The sequence below is a fragment of the Podarcis tiliguerta genome (genome assembly GCF_965153285.1).
Source record: "Podarcis tiliguerta genome assembly, chromosome: 6".
In the NCBI taxonomy this organism is placed as follows: domain Eukaryota; kingdom Metazoa; phylum Chordata; class Lepidosauria; order Squamata; family Lacertidae; genus Podarcis; species Podarcis tiliguerta.
The window spans coordinates 53441299-53458899 of record NC_139539.1 but is presented as its reverse complement, the minus strand read 5'-3'; the positions used below and the strand labels follow the sequence as shown (position 1 = coordinate 53458899).

The 17601-nt window shown below is 40.9% G+C and overlaps 1 protein-coding gene across 5 annotated transcripts in view; it reads left to right on the top strand.

Annotated features, from left to right (window-relative positions):
- Nucleotides 1-17601, top strand: part of BEND5 (BEN domain containing 5) — a 706924-nt gene that overhangs the window by 397169 nt on the left and 292154 nt on the right. For 2 of the 5 annotated variants that reach the window (XM_083447875.1, XM_083447872.1), the window contains 3 exons: nucleotides 2443-2576; nucleotides 9370-9745; nucleotides 17077-17225. The exons of 1 other annotated variant lie outside the window; for it this stretch is intronic. In XM_083447875.1, coding sequence (XP_083304001.1) covers nucleotides 2443-2576; nucleotides 9370-9745; nucleotides 17077-17225 — 659 coding nt within the window. Of the gene's footprint in view, nucleotides 1-2439; nucleotides 2577-9369; nucleotides 9746-17076; nucleotides 17226-17601 lie in introns of those variants that run through there. 2 more of the 5 variants (XM_083447874.1, XM_083447873.1) reach the window with 2 other exon arrangements.

Below are 17601 nucleotides of genomic sequence, written 5' to 3'. Positions count from 1 at the left end.
AGGAGTTGCTGATTAGGAAAAGAACATGCACGGAAACACTGTGTTCTAAGAAAAAATTCCATGAAGCTCTCTGAAACACTTCCATGTGGATGCTGCTAGTACCGTATGTACTTAGTTTCATTTTCCTGAAGCAGCAGCTTTCAGTGGGCTCACAAACGGTTAGTGTTGACAGTGCAGAAAAGGAAAACAAAGGTAAATCAGGGTTTAATGAGGAGCACAGCATTCATTAGGGATGAGTTACACAGATGAATGCAATTCCTTTTTGTCAAAGACAGAAATGGATCTCTCAACTAGTGAAATTGTATCCTGAGGCAGAGTAAAGAAAATACATACAAAAGATGCAAAAAAAGGGAACCGAGACAAGCTAAAATGAACTGCAGATAGTCATAAGAAATACCAAGCCAGATGCAAGAAGTAGTGATGAAATAAAATTCTAAACAGCAATCCTCAGAGTCCTCTTCTCAGTGCATTTTATAAGTCTGCCATTTTTAACAACACATCAGTCTGACTGCTAGGTCTGGATAATCGCATTTTCATTTCCACAGAGAAACTATGTAAAGGAGTCATCAGATTGATGTTGTCATAAGGAGCAGGAGATTAAAAATGAGAGAGTGGGGGTGGGAAAGTTAGGTTTACATAGAAGAAAGGAAATTACAGATAAATATTGATCAGAATTTTAAGTTTGTCTCACGCATATATTACGAAATAATCATAGGTAAATATATTAAAATTTGCAGGGGTACACCAAAGCAAACTTCCTTTCTTTACAAGATTTATTAGACACCTTTCAAAAGATCAAAGATGCATACAATAAAAACATTGTCAAGTAAAGTCAGCCCATTAAAAAAATAATAATTAGAATTGATCCAAAAATCAAGAGCAGCAGAGCAATAGATAATATAATCCCTTGATAAAAGCTGAAAGAGCATGAGAACAAAAAAGCATTAACAAATGAAAATATATTAACCATCTTGCAGAATGCAGAGGGAGATTATGCATCTCAGTAAGCAGAAACATCAACCCTGTTTGATTTCTCAGATGTCTTGATAATATCTGCCTTGGTCCCAAATTATGTGTTGCTTGCCAGGAGCTGAGTGACAAATGAAAAGTATAGGAAGGAAACTATCGGGGTGATACGGGTTCTGAACAGTCTGCCTGGAAATTGCACCTGAAGGCTCCAAAGTTCTGCAAATAAACATACACACTCCTGTCTTGGTTCTCAAGCCACTGGACTCCAGTGGTGGCCTCTGCTTCAAAAAGCAATAAACATAGTTAGGATTGGAAGGTCCCATTCAGGCCTCTGCCTGTCCCTGTGATGCAGAAAGTCCTGCTTGTTGTTGCCACTTAATCTTTTCCTTGCCAGAGCAAAGGAAATGACATATTTATATATAATGAAAATATTGACAGTTTTATTTTGAATTGGGCTCAGTAAAACATGGTCTAACTCCTTTCCGCAGCAAGCCCACTTGCCTGGATATTGACCAGTGGTGACATTGGTTCAGTTTGTACGGCACATTAAACCATAGTGTAACACACACTGCGCAGACATTCCCACAGCACCTTTCCCTCGCACTTCCTGCTGCCGCACGGCAGATGAAACAACCCAGAGTCTGTGTTGTCATGTCATCTGAACCTAGGCTCGTGGTTTTTCCTCCAAACAAACCATGAGCTGTAAGCCAATTACAAACCTTGGTTACTGTTCATGGTTTGTTTGGAGGAAACACATCACAATCCAGACTCTGGCTTGCTTCGTCCACAGTTCAGTGGGGGAGAGGAAGAGTGCTGTGGGAGCTTTTGAGCACTATGCACTAGTACATTAATGTAGAGAGCAAACTGGGCAAATGACAGTGGCAGTGACGGTTTTTTTTTTTTTTTTAGCAATGCCATAGTGGTAATGTTGGGAGAGTGGTCTCTGTTTTTCTCCATCTGACTCTTGTAAGTTGAGCTGCTACCTGCTGCAGGTGTCAACAGTGCTGAAAGAACTTCATTTCTCAGTATGCCAGCTGCTTGGGAATTTGCTATAACTGTTCTGAGAGATAGGGGAGAGGTATTCTTAATGCATATATGCTGGAGGAATGCCAGCATATCTTCTTTAAACATTGCCTCTTCCTCTTTTTTTTGGTAAAAGAATTGTCCTTTTGCAATAGAAAGTTTAAAATTTTCATACATTTAAATGAAACAACACAAATACAAATGTGGTGCTTGTATTTTTTTCTGTCTTGGAAAATACAGAATTAAAAAAATGTAGAATTACATGTGGCACTCTTCATTTTGGTGTTAATGTTTAGAGTCTGTGGAGCAATTGAATTCCACTGCACACTGAAGACAGTTGAGCATGGGAAACTTTAAGTGGTCTGGCCTCAGTGATACAACATTTGAATGATAAGTTTGATGAAAAGTTTGATGAATTTGACCATTTTTATTTTTATGTAAATTTTACAGAAGATAAAACTGATCTTGAAAACAGTGTGATGCAGAAGAAAATTAAAATCCCCAAGCTTTCTCTCAATCACCTAGAAGAAATAGGAGAAATTACAGATTATGGGGATGAAGATATGGAACTTAGACACTGTAAGGTATTGGAAGTTTTTTTGTTGCTCTTTTTTAAAACTTTGTGGCTTCAGACCTTAAAGGAAAGCATACAAAGCATTGTATTACTGGCTATGACTGATGGGAGTGTGAATGTGATCCAGACTCCTGAATTGCTTTAAATGTCTCTCTTGTAAATGCATGGGGCTTTTTCATTCTATTTGCTCAAGTTCCTTTCTTTAGTCATTGTTGGACACTGTTTCACTTTGGCCCAAAGAGTTGTTTTGCTAGTTTTTTAATTGAAGGTCAGCCACAGGGTTTTGTGAATATGAGTTTTCAGCGTTGTTACTCATTTTGTGTTGTAAATTTAAAAGAAAGTTTTACGACACTTCATGAAAGAAACTTCTCTTTCGCATTCATGTCTGTTGCAGAACTCCTTCATTGGCTGCCTTTTCTTCCCTTTGGTTACTGGTGTTAACTGGTTAACACCAGTAAATAACATCAGAGTGGAGTGGCATTCTCTAAAGTGTGGCATGTGGATGAAGTATGATACATGTATAATCCATGTGTTTATGGGTTTGAGAGTATCAGCACCTGCCTTTTCTAGATATTTAAAAGGTCTAATCTTAACAAAAAACATCAACCCCACAATGAAATATATACAACATAATTCATTCTGCTATTGAAGGGGAACATCCAATTCCCTCATCCTATCAGAAAAGGATTTCCGCTCATGCAACAGGCCTCTCCTCTCTCCTCCCTCAATATGCTTTGGCCAAATCTGCTCTAGAGAGTTGGGAGAATCCCCCAGAACAGATTTAGAGTGTGCATGAGGGTGGGAAATATTAAACCACTCAGGGTTGTTAAAGGAGCATCAAAGAGCTACAAAAGGACCTCTCCAAACTGGGTATTCACCCAGTGTGGCAAAATGGCAAATGCATTTAAGTGCAAACTAGTGTAAGGGGATGCATGTAGGGACAAAAAGAGAGAGCATAATTCCACATATATTCTGTGAACTGGAGGTGAATGACCAGGAGCGAGAAACCTTGGAGTTGTAGTAGATAGCTAAGTGAAGATGCTGACCCAGTGTGCAACAGCTGTGAGAAAGGCAAATTCCATGCTGGGGATCATTAGGGAAGGTGCTGATACCCAAATTCATGTGATCGATGGGGTTACCGTGACAGCTTTGGGGCTTCATCCTATGTTTTTCGTTACTAGATGGAAATTATAGTAGCCTACTTCACAAGAAGCACATGGTAAACTGAAAGTGTCACATAAAAATATCAGTATGAAACATAAAACAATACACAGTGTGCTTGTCTTTTTAAGTGACTGGCTGAGCAGGAAAATGTGCTCAGTGATTTTAGTCTCACCATCTGGAAACTATTTTTTCCTCAGTGGATTTAGGTAACGAAATACACTGACCTTGAGCTAAAAGTTCTCAGGAAAATTCCTTCCTGATTTTTGTCAGGATGCATCTAAAGACATGTACCCTAGAAATAGTTCTTGAACTCATCTGGTTTAAAAGTAAATGGAGTGAATAAATGCTCAAAATGAAGAGATCTCTGATGCAATGAAGAAACATCATACAAAAAGTACACAACAGACATGCAAAAATGTTTTAATATATGTTTGTATTCCAGGTTTTGCTTATGTGATAAAATGGTTTGTGGGACACATAGTTCTGGGTCATATTATTTGCCAAAGCTTTCCCTCTTTAGCCTGCTACCAGGTACTGTGTAGTAATCAGCCTTTTATATACTGAAGAAAACATTACCTGGCTCTCCTTTGCCAATACATACCAGTACTCAAGCCTGCTTGTGGAGGTGTACTTCATTTTAATTATAGGAAAATCAGATAGGGAGCATATGCATGCACATTTTGACTATTTTAGATTCATGATGACTGCCAATGTTTTCATTAGAGTCAGGGAATAGGTGTTTGGCTTAGTGACAACGTTATAGAGAAACAGCATATACAAAAGCTATTACGTACGTATGCCACAGGCATACTGTTTGTGTTTTAATGTTGCAGTGTAAGTTTATTTTATTTGTTTAACAAGAAAAAATGGTAGAAGCATGATAACCACACCATATGATCAATGTATAAGAATTGTAGATCAGTATGATGCACACATGCAAGCAACTATTAATTTACTGCTGGGTTACGTTCTGGGAATAGTTCATGCTATTCCCATGCTAAGGCAAAACCGTGTGAGATTGCCAGTGTATTTTTTCCTCAATGCCTGTCCCCGTCCCTCACCCTTTTTATTTTTTAAATTTGCCAAGTACATAAAGCTGAATGCGCACAAGTTAAATGTGCCCAAGTTGCGAGTTCCCTGTATTTACATTCTGCTTTTACATTGGACTTCATGGAGTAACCAGGTCTCCAATCTTATTGCCACCAATACTGCCACATGCCGGGCCCAGAAAAGCACATTTTGATTCCCTTCAACCAAACTCACCAGATATATATTTTTCTGAATTATGGGAACAGTTGCTCCTCATTCATTCTCTAACACACATTTCTTAAATCTATATGTAGGATAATCCAATAGCAATACATGGAAAGTTCCATGCTAGTTAGTTCATTTGCTTGTTGCTGTAGTACACAGTATTCAGTGTGCTATGAAATGCTATACCTCCAGGTATGGCAAGTACCGTATTGGCCTGAATATAAGCCGCACCTGAATATAAGCCACACCTTTAAAATTGGAGGGGAGGGGAAATACCCAAATATAAGCCACTCCATTCCTTGCTGCTCCTGGCTGCATACTTGGGGGGAGGGGGGAGCCACACTACATTGCCAGTGGCCTTTCCCCTTCCTCACTGTATCCCTTCCCGGCCTTGGGGAAGAGGACGGGGACTACACACGGGGCTGGCGCAGCTTTGCTGTGCTCCTGCCGCTGTTTGTCCCACGCTCCTGACTGCATACCGTAAGGTTGCGAATATAAGCTGCACTTTAACTTATCACAGTCGGAATTTGGGGAAAAAGTGAGGCTTATATTCAGGCCAATACGGTATGTTTTCTCATAAATGCTAGCTATAGTCAACATGGGGAGGAACACACCCAGTTACCCAGACTGTCAAGCTGTTTTGAAAATAGCTTAGTGGCTCGGTTTTGTCAAGATCTTGCCGCAATCTCGTCTCTCAGAGTCCAAATGCCTGCAAGTTCACAGTAAGATGTTGCTTGATTTAGAGTGACTTTTGAACCCGGCCAATATCTGCCTGTCTTTTAAGACAAAAGGTTATTTTCAGTCTGTATTATGCATTCTGCTGTATTATTTTATTACTGCTCCATAATGTGTTTCATGTACAGTTATGGTAGTTATTTTGTCATCTTTGTTGTAGCACTTGTTTTTGTTGCTTATTTTATGATTAAGTTGTAAATTAGTTTTGTCAACAGCTTAGGTATGTAGGATATGTTGTATTTCTTATTTTGGACATCTTGATGTGAAAAAAATTAAGGTCTTATACATAAAAAAATTAAGAAAAGCAGCTTGATTTGGTGTGACAGGTATAATGATGACCTTTTCTGCATAAATAGCATTCTTAAAAGTTTGAGGTGCTTGATGCCCATGAAGCACTGTCCTTATATCACATTTGTCATGGTTGCATCTTAGTTCTGATTGTCAGTGAAAACTGAAGCAGCAATATGGTAGACTATAGCCTGCAAACTTTCATCCTCCTGATAAGTGGTTCTTTATTTTTGCCATAAAAGAGAAACATTTTCCTCTGAATTGTAGTTTTGTGCTCCATTCCAAATATTTTAATAAGATGAGAATGACCGGCTTCTCAGTGGCACAATTTCACATACTGTGCTGTGCCCACAATCCATATAGGTATAGTTATATTTTGCTGAAAGTTGAGACCTTGTCACTAAATTGTGCGAAACGGGCTCAACAGCCATTAAAGGAACATCCTATAGTTCTTAGATATAAACTGTGCCATTGAATATTGTTGCACCATTTCCTATAAAATTATCAACCAGGAAACATTTCAAGAAAGTCAAGAGATGTTGTGATCCACCAGAGAACTTTAGAGCACTATCAAGAGGATTCAAAACAACCCCCAAATAACAGGATAAGATTGCCTTCAAATAATTCTCCCCCTGTGGCCTATTAAAAGTATTGGCAGAGAATTTCTGGATGCAGTGAAGAACAGTGTATTATCAGAAAATACTGTTTTTCTTTTGATTAGATCAGTGGATGTTCTGGCATTTGGGCATTTTGATTAGAGGGACTGATTCCTTTAAGCATTCAGCACACTTATTATTCAGCAGATAGTTAATAATTTTGGAAATGCACTTGAATAAATACCTGGACTTAAATACACTGGACCATCTGAAAGAACTGATAATGCTTTCAGTAGCGGACAAATATGTTAATTATGGCTCTTCATCTTTCAGAATTAATATGCTGTCAATATCTTTATATTTGCATGCACTTGGAGTCACACCTGCTATTTTCTTAGATTCATCATCATGGTTTCCTCTTGTTGTGACAAGATCAACTGTGGAACAGTAGAAGAATCATTCCAGTCGATGCATGTTTCAGTTTTGAATTTTGCATGATTCTTCAAATTCTATAGCTAATTGGAATTCAGACCTGGAATTTCTACCCTTTTCAGAAACTGATCTCCTTGTTAAATCCTGGATTTTATACTTCACAATTACATTCTTATTTCTATTTTACAAAATAGTTACCCACTCTTCATTACTTCAGGCACTGCCAGAGTGGACTACAAGACTTGAAATAAGACAAGTCTCTCTCTCTCTCTCTCTCTCTCTCTCTCTCTCTCTCTCTCTCTCTCTCCCTCCCCTCCCCTCCCCTCCCCTCTCCCTAACTCCCCCCCCCCCCAATTTTAAACTTGCAAGAGAAGTTACAAAATTCTAAAACAATAGGCAAAACACTATTGTTTGGTATACACTTGTGTAAAAAGATATGTCTTCAGAAAACATTTGAAGTTCAGAGCTGTATGTTCTTTAGAAATAGGTGTGGCATTCAGGAAAAAAAGCACTAAAGCTTTTGAACGGGTTTGCTGTTTTTATGTTGCAAGTATACTCAGGGATACCATACAGTGAAAAACTGGACATAAAAGTTGTTGAGCTTCCCCACAAAAAATTCACAAAAATGAAGTTTTTGAGCATTTTTAAAAGGACAATCGTTCGTGCGGATTCTGACTGCAGTGTTCTGGATATGTCCAGGAAATTCCAGACGTAGGGCAACCCCAAGTATGAGTATACTTTGTCATACTTGAGTAGTTCTCATTTAAGTTCAGGCTGGTCTTCTGTATGTTTTCTTTCAGAATTTTAGATCTCTGTTGGTGATGACTAGAAAATAAGGAAAAGTAAATATTGCAGCTCTGACATTCTTCTCACTCAAGAGCTGTGCACTGATCATTACTGTTAACATGTATAAAAATGTGCAGTTTATTGTTCATGCACATATTATATCCAAATACAAATTTAACATTTGATACATCCATGTTTTATGATACTGATAAACTCTTTAGTGCTATTGTGACAGTATATTGACATTGTTTTTATTCTGCATTTATTGCCACATTCTCATTTTGTTATGAATTTAAAATAAACTTTTAATTCAACATGAAAACACGGGCTGTTTGATATTTTTGCATTTACTAGCTACATATGTAGTGTTTCTCTACAATGTTGCCCTAAGCCAAAACAATGCAGTTTTATCATGAAAACAGTTATTATTTTAAAGCAAACTCTTTCAGTTACACATCTGCTTTGCTTGATGTTAAAATGGGGCACAAAGTAGCTGTAAGAAAGCTTAAGTACTAATACTGAGAGTCAAAGGAAGGGCAGATAAATTTGCCTTGGAGACATTACCTCAGTTGAGATATGGCTGATTATTGCACAGTACTGGATTGCCTGATGCCGAATGAAATTATTTCATTAATAATTTTGTTATATTGTGGAATTATTCCACTCAGTCACTTGGTTTGAGCTTTGATGCCCCCCAATTAGGTTAATGGTGTGAAAGTTGTGGCCACACCAGTAGCGTACAAAAATTTCTTTTAAGTGTGTATGTATGTATGTATTTCCCACCATTTACTCCAAGGAACTCAAGCTGGTGTACATGCTTCTTTCTCCCAATTTTTCCCCTCACAACAACCCTGTGAGGTAGGGTTGAGAAACAGTGACTGGACCAAGGTCACCCAGTGAACTTCATGGTTGAGTGAGGATTTGAACTGTTCTCTCCCAAGTCCTAGACTGACACTAACCGTTACATAAATGCCAGGAAATTTTGCAGAGAACTATTAGCTAGCCTTCAGCAAATCTGTTTTGTCACCTCAATGCACTGAGAAAAATATAGTTTTCAGCTGATGGAATGAAATAACACAATATCTATGCCTATTTTTTCCCCCCTGGGAGCATTCAACACTTAATAGTGTTGTTGAAAAATATCTAGGTGCTAACAACTTTCTTAGTTTGTGTGTTGAGAAAATAAATTTCATACAAAAGGCACAATTGCAAACCGGCAAAGGAGTTCATGTAAACCAGTGTGGTCCCATTCTCTTCAGCATACTAAGGACTCTCTGTGCATTGTGGAGAATTCCCACTGCCAATTGTCCGCAACTTTTGACTAGCTTTGGTAGGCAGCCCTGCTTTCTCCAAATGCTAACTTGAAAAGATTGTGATTATTTATTATTATTATGGTTCAATAAAAAAGAATGACTTCATATTTAGTATAGTTCATTATAAGCACATCATTTACTTGAGGACTCTGGTGAATTCCTGTTTTAATTAACTATAGATCTCTGTAGCATGCTACGTATTATATGTTAACACAATGTTTGTTGTAACACACAGAGACAAGATGGAAGGAAACAAAATGAAGGTACGCACAAAAGCATTGAAGCAGTTGTTGCGCGCCTTGAAAAACAAAATGGAATGAGTCTCAGTAGCAATTCCAGTCCTGAAGCAACATTTATGGAATCTTCAGAAAGGATGAACAATATGGACGATGCTGTAGTTCCTCGAGTTCTTTATGAAGAATTGCTGCGAAGCTATCAGCAGCAGCAGGAAGAAATGAGACACATTCAACAAGAACTTGAGCGAACAAGAAGGCAGCTTGTTCAGCAAGCAAAAAAACTAAAGGAGTATGGGACATTAGTGTCAGAAATGAAGGAGCTCAGAGACTTGAACAGACGGCTACAGGATGTACTGCTTCTCAGACTAGGCAGTGGTAAGTACTTGGATATATGTGGGACAAGTTCTTAAATAATTTAATTTTAAATTAGAATGGCTGAAATAATCACAATATAATCTGCTTCATTGCGTATACCAATCTTCCATTTCATACATTGAAAATTCTGTATTCATGTTCCTTTTTTCATTCTTTTTATTAATAGAAATTTTCATCCTAGTAATATTGGCATGCTTTTCCAGGGCTGCACACAGCCATGCTGTGCTGCAGCTGTGGAAACATACTCTTTTTGAAAACCACTTTGAGGTTTTATTATAATCAGGCAGTATATAAATGTTTTGAAATAAATAAATACATCTAGGTATCTCTTCCCACCCAAACCAGAAAAAAGCATGCAGAAATATAAGAATATTTTATAGCACACTGGTCCAGTTATGTCTGCGACATCATTTATTGCAGCTTAAGTATTGTTGCCAAAGTTCTTGGTAGAATGAGAAAAGGAATCCAATAAATATCTTGAATAAATATAAGAGTTCCATCTTACAGCATGATCCTTTGCATGTGTACTCGGAATCTCACTATTTAGCAGGACTTGCTTTCAGATAAGTGTTCATAGGACTGGAGAACCATAAGCCAAACTTTCAAAGTGATCTCCTTGAGCAAACAACATTTGCTCCAATTTATTTTTCAGTCCCATGTCTGTAAATTCCATTGATTTTTAAAATTCAATTTAGATTTTCTCAAAATGTATATTATCTAAAACTTTGTTTGGTTTACACAAAACCAAAGACACTTTTGCCACATTTGGACAATCAGGTACTGGCTTGACAAACAAGGCTTGTGGCACTATTATGAGTGTGTTTCCAATGTTTCAAAGTCTCCAGATAGGGGTACAGTCATACCTTGTTTCTCGAACGTAATCCATTCCTGAAGTCCGTTTGACTTCTGAAAACCTTTGAAAACCAAGGCGTGACTTCCAATTGGCTGCAGGAGCTTCCCGCACTCACTCGGAAGCTGCGTCGGATGTTCGGCTGTTCGCAAACTGGAACACGCACTTCCGGGTTTGCAGCCAAAATGGATGAGTACCAAGGCGTTTGAGAACCAAGGTTCGACTGTATAAGGAAAGGTGCTCCTTTAGGTAACCTCATCTCAATGTGTCCAGTGCTTTATATGCCAATAGCAAGACCTAACACCTGGCTCAATAGCAAAATGGCAGCCAGTGAAACTCTTTCAGCCCAGGTGTTATGCACAGTTGATAGGTGCCCTTTTCCACAGTCTTGCTGTGGCGTTTTGCACTAGCAACAGCTTCCAGTTCAACCTTAAGGGAAGCTCCACAAAGAGTTCATTGCGGTAATCTAATCTGGAGACTTTCCGGGCTTTGACCACTTTACCTAGGCTATTCCAATAAAGGGATGGTCATATCTGTTACAGCAGCCAAACTAGCAGAAGGTGCTCCTTATCCACTGCTTCTCCAGTGACAAAGATGGATTCAGGAGCACCACCAAACTACTTACTTGCTCCTTCAGAGAGTGAAACCCTATTTAGAACAGTCAGTTGATCTGTTCCTAGGCCTGGGAAGTGCTCCTAAACAGAACCTTAATCCTAACCAGAATTCAAGCTCAGTTTATTGACCCTCATCCAGCCCATCATGGTACCTAAGCACTTACCCAATTCCTGCATAGTCACTTGATTCAGAAAGAGTTGAGTTATGTTTTGACACTCACGTGATGTGACAGAAAATACATAATAAAAGCAAAACGAGCCAATAACACCCCCCCCATCATATTTTAAAAGGGCATCAGATGTCCTGGTTAAAGGGGAATGTTTTCATCTGGTGCCTTAAAGGGGTATAATGAAAGTGCCAGCTGAACCTCCCTGGGGAGAGCATTTCGCAAATGGGGAGCCACTGCAGAAAAGGCCCATTCTTGTGTTGCCACCCTCCAGGCCTGCCATGGAGGTGACACAAAGAAGAGCGTCAGAGGATGATCTCAGGGTCTGGGTAGGTTCATATGGAGAGAAGCAGTCCAATAAACTGTTTAATCTATAGGCTTTCTGCTAGACCACTGCTAAGCCACTGCCACAACATATTGGATCTGTGCATACATATGCCATGCTCATCTTTCAGTCGTGTTACTCTACAAATACCTCTTATTGTCAGTGTTCAGTCCTTCTCTGTGCAACTTTTTTTGGTTACTTTTCTGTTTTGGAAGTTGTGACAAATCTCTTTCTTAGCATCTGACATCTTTTCCACTGGGAAGTATTATGAAAAGGTTCTGCTCATTTCCTTCTTCTAAGCATGATGTCGTAATTTTCTACTTGATATTCCCCTGCTTATTCTTCTTTGAAGTTTCATTTAGCTCATTGAAATATAGGGATGGCTGGGTGGCTTCTCTTACATTCTCCAGTACTGTGTGAATGGGTATTTGAAGAAAATATGAAAGTGTTAGATTATTTTTTTTCCTCCAGTGTCTTGGAGTGTGCTGTCACTGAAGATGTGATAGCCCTATATTTTGACAAATCGGATTTCTTAATTATAGTAGCCAGTTACATTTAAAACAAGGAAGATAAATGTTGTGTTTCTTGGTAAGAGATAAGATGCAGTAATAAACAATATTTAGACTTGAAGTTTAATTTTTAAAGAAAGTTATTACAGTTTTATCAGATATTTAATTAGCTACAAGTCTTTTCTTCTTTTATTAAGCTGGTTCTCATGCAGTCAAAGTAAGTTGAACTCTCAAAATGTTTGCACTTCCCTTTAGATTACCCTTCTAAATACTACCATGCATTTTATTTTATTTTTAGTAGCCCACTAGGAGGCTAGTGGCCATGGAAATGCAGTTTGTTAGTAGGCTGGTAAAAACTGCCCTACCAAATAGGCTGGCACAGGAGGGGCAGAGCTGAGGGATGAGTTTCCCTTCCTCCACAGCTAGCCTGCAAACTGAATGGGCAGGCGGAAGAGGGACGGAGATACGTGTCCATTCTCTGCCAGTTCACTGACCTTCATGGTCACCTATGGCTATTCGGCTAAATACAGGTCTGATTTACGAAAAGGTCTGGTGAGAAGGTACTTTTCTATTTTTACTACAAATACCTTTCAGAATCAAAGCGTTAAGAAGCCAGCATACTTCCTTATGTGAGTGCATAGGTAGTACTCTTTCCCTAAGTGATCTAATGTCAAGTGTGTCAGGAGATAAAAACTAGTTTCCATAAATTTTTAGAAGGCATAAGCAGGCACAGGTGAAGCAGGGAAGCAGAAAGGATTAATTTCTGCATATTTCATTTTGTTTCCTTTTGATAGAGAAACATTTTAAGAGCTGAGAAGCCCAGTTCATATTTTTTGCACACACTCTAAAATCCCAAGCCTGTGCTCTTTTGATCTCTTAAATATTGTATGTTGGACTCTTACCACTTCAAATACATCTCAGGAAGTGTGAATCTACATTCAAGGCTTTCCCCGCTATCTTTTTGAAAGAACACTTAGGCTGTGCTGTTATGTTGTAGTGTGTACTGGAATTAAAGCAGCAAATCAGTGGGTCCCTGTCCACACTGAAGTCCCAGTTGTGCCTGCTGCCTGGGAAGGCAGCAGGAGAGCAAGGCATTGGAAGCAGCTGGATTGTAGTCTGGCTCACCCAACCATCTGGCTGTGCTGCAGCCCAGGGCCTACCATGGGAGCTGTAAGTCTAATTAAAGGCCTGGCCCAGACTTCGATGTTGCTGTTTTCAACCGCTGGTGAAACCGCCATCGCACTCTGCCCCGTCAGAGGGAGAATCAAGCTGAATCTGCAAGGAGCTGATACTGCTCGTTCCTTCCCCCACTTCTTTAAACTGCTTGGCTGAGGAGTGAGCTGCTGTCCTCGCCTCAAGGAACCCCTGACCCACCACCAGCGGGATGGGAGCTCAGTTAAAGTGCTCCCCCTCCCCAGCTGAAAGAGCCCCACCCCAACTCCTGCTTGCACATGAGTAGGAGCGGGGCTGCTCAGCTGGGAAGCCCAAAGCCTCTTCTTCCCAGCTGAGAGATCCCCGACTGCAACTGTTTGCACCCGAGTAGGAGTGGGATTGGGGCTGCTCAGCTGAGAAGCCTGTAGCCCGCCCTTCCCAACTGAGAGAGTCCCAACCGTGCCTGACTGCCTTCTTTGGGAGGGTGTGTTGCACCTTTCCTCCCAGAAAGATGGAAGGCAGACCAGGCAGTGTAGGGGCTCTGGGATGCTGCTGGCGGGCCCAGCGCTCACCAGCAGCTTCCAGCAGCCCATCCCCACAAGGCATGGATACAGTAGCTTTGCACCCCGTGCCTTGCAGACTTCGCCCTGGAGTGTGGGCTATATCATTCCTCCTGGGGTGAACAACCCCCCACCAGAGGAGAGAGACAGCGCACCCGCACAGGTAAAGGCAGTCAGACACATGGAGCCTGACAGGCTACTGCTTGGCTACTGCCTCTTGGTCTGTCTTTCGGGAATGGGGGGCAAGCTGGCAAGGTAACTGTCCCCCCATGCCAGCGAAGGCAGAGGGAGCTTGGCTAAGGAGCCCCAAGGTCCTTGCTGCTCCAGTGCGAGCGGCAGGGGACTTGGGGCTGGCTCCGCTGGGAGCAGGAGCTCTCCCGCCACCAGCGGAGCCTGGCCAAGGGATCTTGGGGCTTGCTTAGCTGGGCGCAGGAGCCTTCCCACCCCCAGCTGAGCAGCAGGCTTGGGCCAGCTGTATTGGCCACAGCCCGTGAGGCGCTGGGGTGAAAACACCTGAGCTCCCACAATGAGAGCTGCAGGAGTTTCACCCAGTATATTGCCAGCTGGGGCCAATGCAGCTCTTTTCAACATAGCTGTATATCATCAAACCACAATGTTTGGCTGGCGATACACCATTATGTTGAAAACCCAACATCGTCCAGCCCTTGTGTGAGGTGCAGCCACAAGCTTTTAGTGGCCTCATATGCAGGCATCAGCTTTTAGGTGCCTCTGGGCAGAAATGTGGCTGCATTGTGAGAAACAGTCTGCTACTAGTCCCCTCCCTTTAGCCAATAGATTTATATATCTGCCTTGGCTGTCTGTTGGTGATGGTAGCCAAGAATATCAGTTTGCAGTGTCCCACAGGGCCAATGCTAGACACGGTCTTTGCCATGAGTTAAATGTATCATCTGAAAGTTATCTTACTGTATAACCTGGTAATATTTTATCCCAGAATGCCACCCTTGGGGACTTTGAAATAACAAAAATGATTCACAAGAAACTTAGGAAGCAAAACTATGGAAAAAATATCTAACACTGTTGTATTTATTTTCTAATTCTAGTTCTGGATGTTCTACACCTCACAAATGAAAAGATTTATTCACTGATACAGGGATTTTCCTTACTCCACACTTGTGTTTGCTAGGTTAAGATAATTTTGTTGACTTTCAGAAACCTCCCATTACTGCACAATTTCTTTCTTGCTTACCGAAGCACAAAAGCCACAAAGAGAGAGAAACTTTAAAAGTAGGCATGGTGCATGGCAAATTAGGCACGCAACACCAATTAGCAAAAACACATTAAAAGGAATTGCATGTCTAATTCACAACACGCTGTGCTGTAAATGCAACTCTTAGTAGTTTGTGAAATCACTGTGAAGTTTATCTAGTTAGAAGAGGCTTTGATTTTGGAAATAAAACTATCCAGAGATATAGACTCTTAATTTTACTGCTTTCTGTCAGTGGCTCCTAAGTAATAGAACCTCATTTATATATTTATTTTGTAGTGGTACTGTGGATTGCTGTTTTGGTAGAGGTTACTAGTCATGCTATGTTAGGAAGAGTTTAATTTCATACGTACAAATACATAGATTATCAGCAAACAGCAGAAGGCCACCAAATAGAAATAGCATAATGGTTTCTGGTGAGGTAACCTTTTCTTTTTACAAATAAATATTTAGTGTCCGCATTTTTGGTTGTTCTCTGTATTATTTCTCCATGCTGCAAGAATTGTATGTGGCTAAGGGGAATGCTGTTCACACTCCTGTTACGAGATAGAAATAGGTCTTGCCCGTCCCTTGAATTGTTGATACAGGAGTGAGCCATTCTCTTCTCAGGTTCTCTAGTTACGGAATTTCTACATTCAGCCAGGGAAGGATTGAAGAGAAATCCCTGGCTTAGCATCATTACGGTAGCTGAGTTGGAAGCAAGCGCTTCCTGCTCAGCTTACAGAAAGGGATAGGCAGGACAACTCTGCACAAGCTGCTGCTGTGTCCAAGAGCTCTTGGCTGCAGTGCAGACTTCCTCAAGGTTCTTCTATGCACCCAGTCTCCTGCCCTGAAACCAATTGCTCTTTGGGGGGCAAAGGGAGACTCAGTCTTGCCCTGTGCTTTTGAAGTAACCAGGATAAGTGAAGGGGAATTGGGCTTGGAGATAGCACATACCTTTTGACATGTTGCCTCTGGGCCCATTTCCTACCCTCCCCACCATACATGGCTTTGGAGATAGATTGTGTTTCCTTCCCTTCCTCTGTCTGCACTGCAGAGAGCAGGAAGGTTCAGTCCTGCTGCATGCTGCTTCACCAGCACATTCCATGTAGGGAACACACTAGTGAAGCGGACCCCTTGCAGTCAGCAGTATTGAACCCTCCACTTGCTACCACACCTTTGGGGAATATGCTTATGAAGCAGCACCCAGCAGCATTGCAAGCTAGGTTCTATCCTGCTAGCTGCAAGGTGCTGCTTTGCAAGCATGTTCCCCGCAGGGAAGGCACTTGCAAAGCAGCACCCAGCAGGATTGCGCACTCTGCTTGTTTAAGCCTGCCGGGTACAGGGCAAATCACTCAGCTGGATCAAACCTTCCTGTTCTCCACAGTGCAATCAGGGGCAGTGGAAGGAGGCACAGTGTCTCCTCCTTTCCTGACCCTCACAGACTTTTTCAGCCGTGGGCGGTCCACTGTCCCTCAGACCTTGTGGGGTCGTGTGTGTGTGTGTGTGTTTGTGTGTGTGTATAAAATGAACAAATTCCTATGCCCCACAAAGAACCCAGAGATGCATTTTAAATAAAAGCACACATTCTACTCATGTAAAAACACGCTGATTCGAGGATTGTCCGTGGGCCGGATTGAGAAGGCGATTGGGCTGCACCCGGCCCCCGGGCCTTAGTTTGCCTACCCATGCTCCTGACCATATGTTGACTTTACCCCTGCATGTGCACTCCTCCATTGTCTCTCAAGACAGACCGATGCCAACAACAATTGGATGTTGCCCATATCTGGATTAATCTGGGATAGAGTTGTGCTTTCCTTGTACTGAATGTGGATTACATGTTTTGAGCTCTGGGATTTTGAGTTAGATCCAGTTTTTTATAGAATCAGTGTAATCTGTTTAAATTAATGCTGTTTGATATACTCAAATGCTGTTTTCTGGACTGTGTAGGTCCTGCGCTAGACCTTGAAAAAGTTCAGCCAGAATCCATTGAGCCTGAGCCTGAAGTACAGAATGCTTTCAGTGAGGAAGCAAATACATCAACATACTATCCTGCTGCTGTTCCAGTAATGGACAAATATATTCTTGAGAATGGAAAGGTAATTTAGGAGGCTACTTCATAAATATTTCTCATGTGGAATTTAGGTGGATTTCATGTTCCTCATATCAGGCCAAGAGAAAGCTAGAAGACCTTTACAGACATTTCTTGAGTTGTGGTTTCCTTTCCTGGTGGTTTTTGCATTTGTTCGGCAAAAGGTACTCACAGACCACACACCTGATGGAAATCATAGCTTTAGAAGAGCTGGAATGTCTTCCCTTGTGTTAGACACAGTTATGTGAGAGATTTTGAAAGTAACTTGGAACTCCTAGATCTGATTCATAGATATCTGTGTGTGTATATGTCTTTTGGAGACTAGTATCTCAATCATCGTTGAGCCTATATGGTTGTATGAATTCACTTTCTGATATAATTGT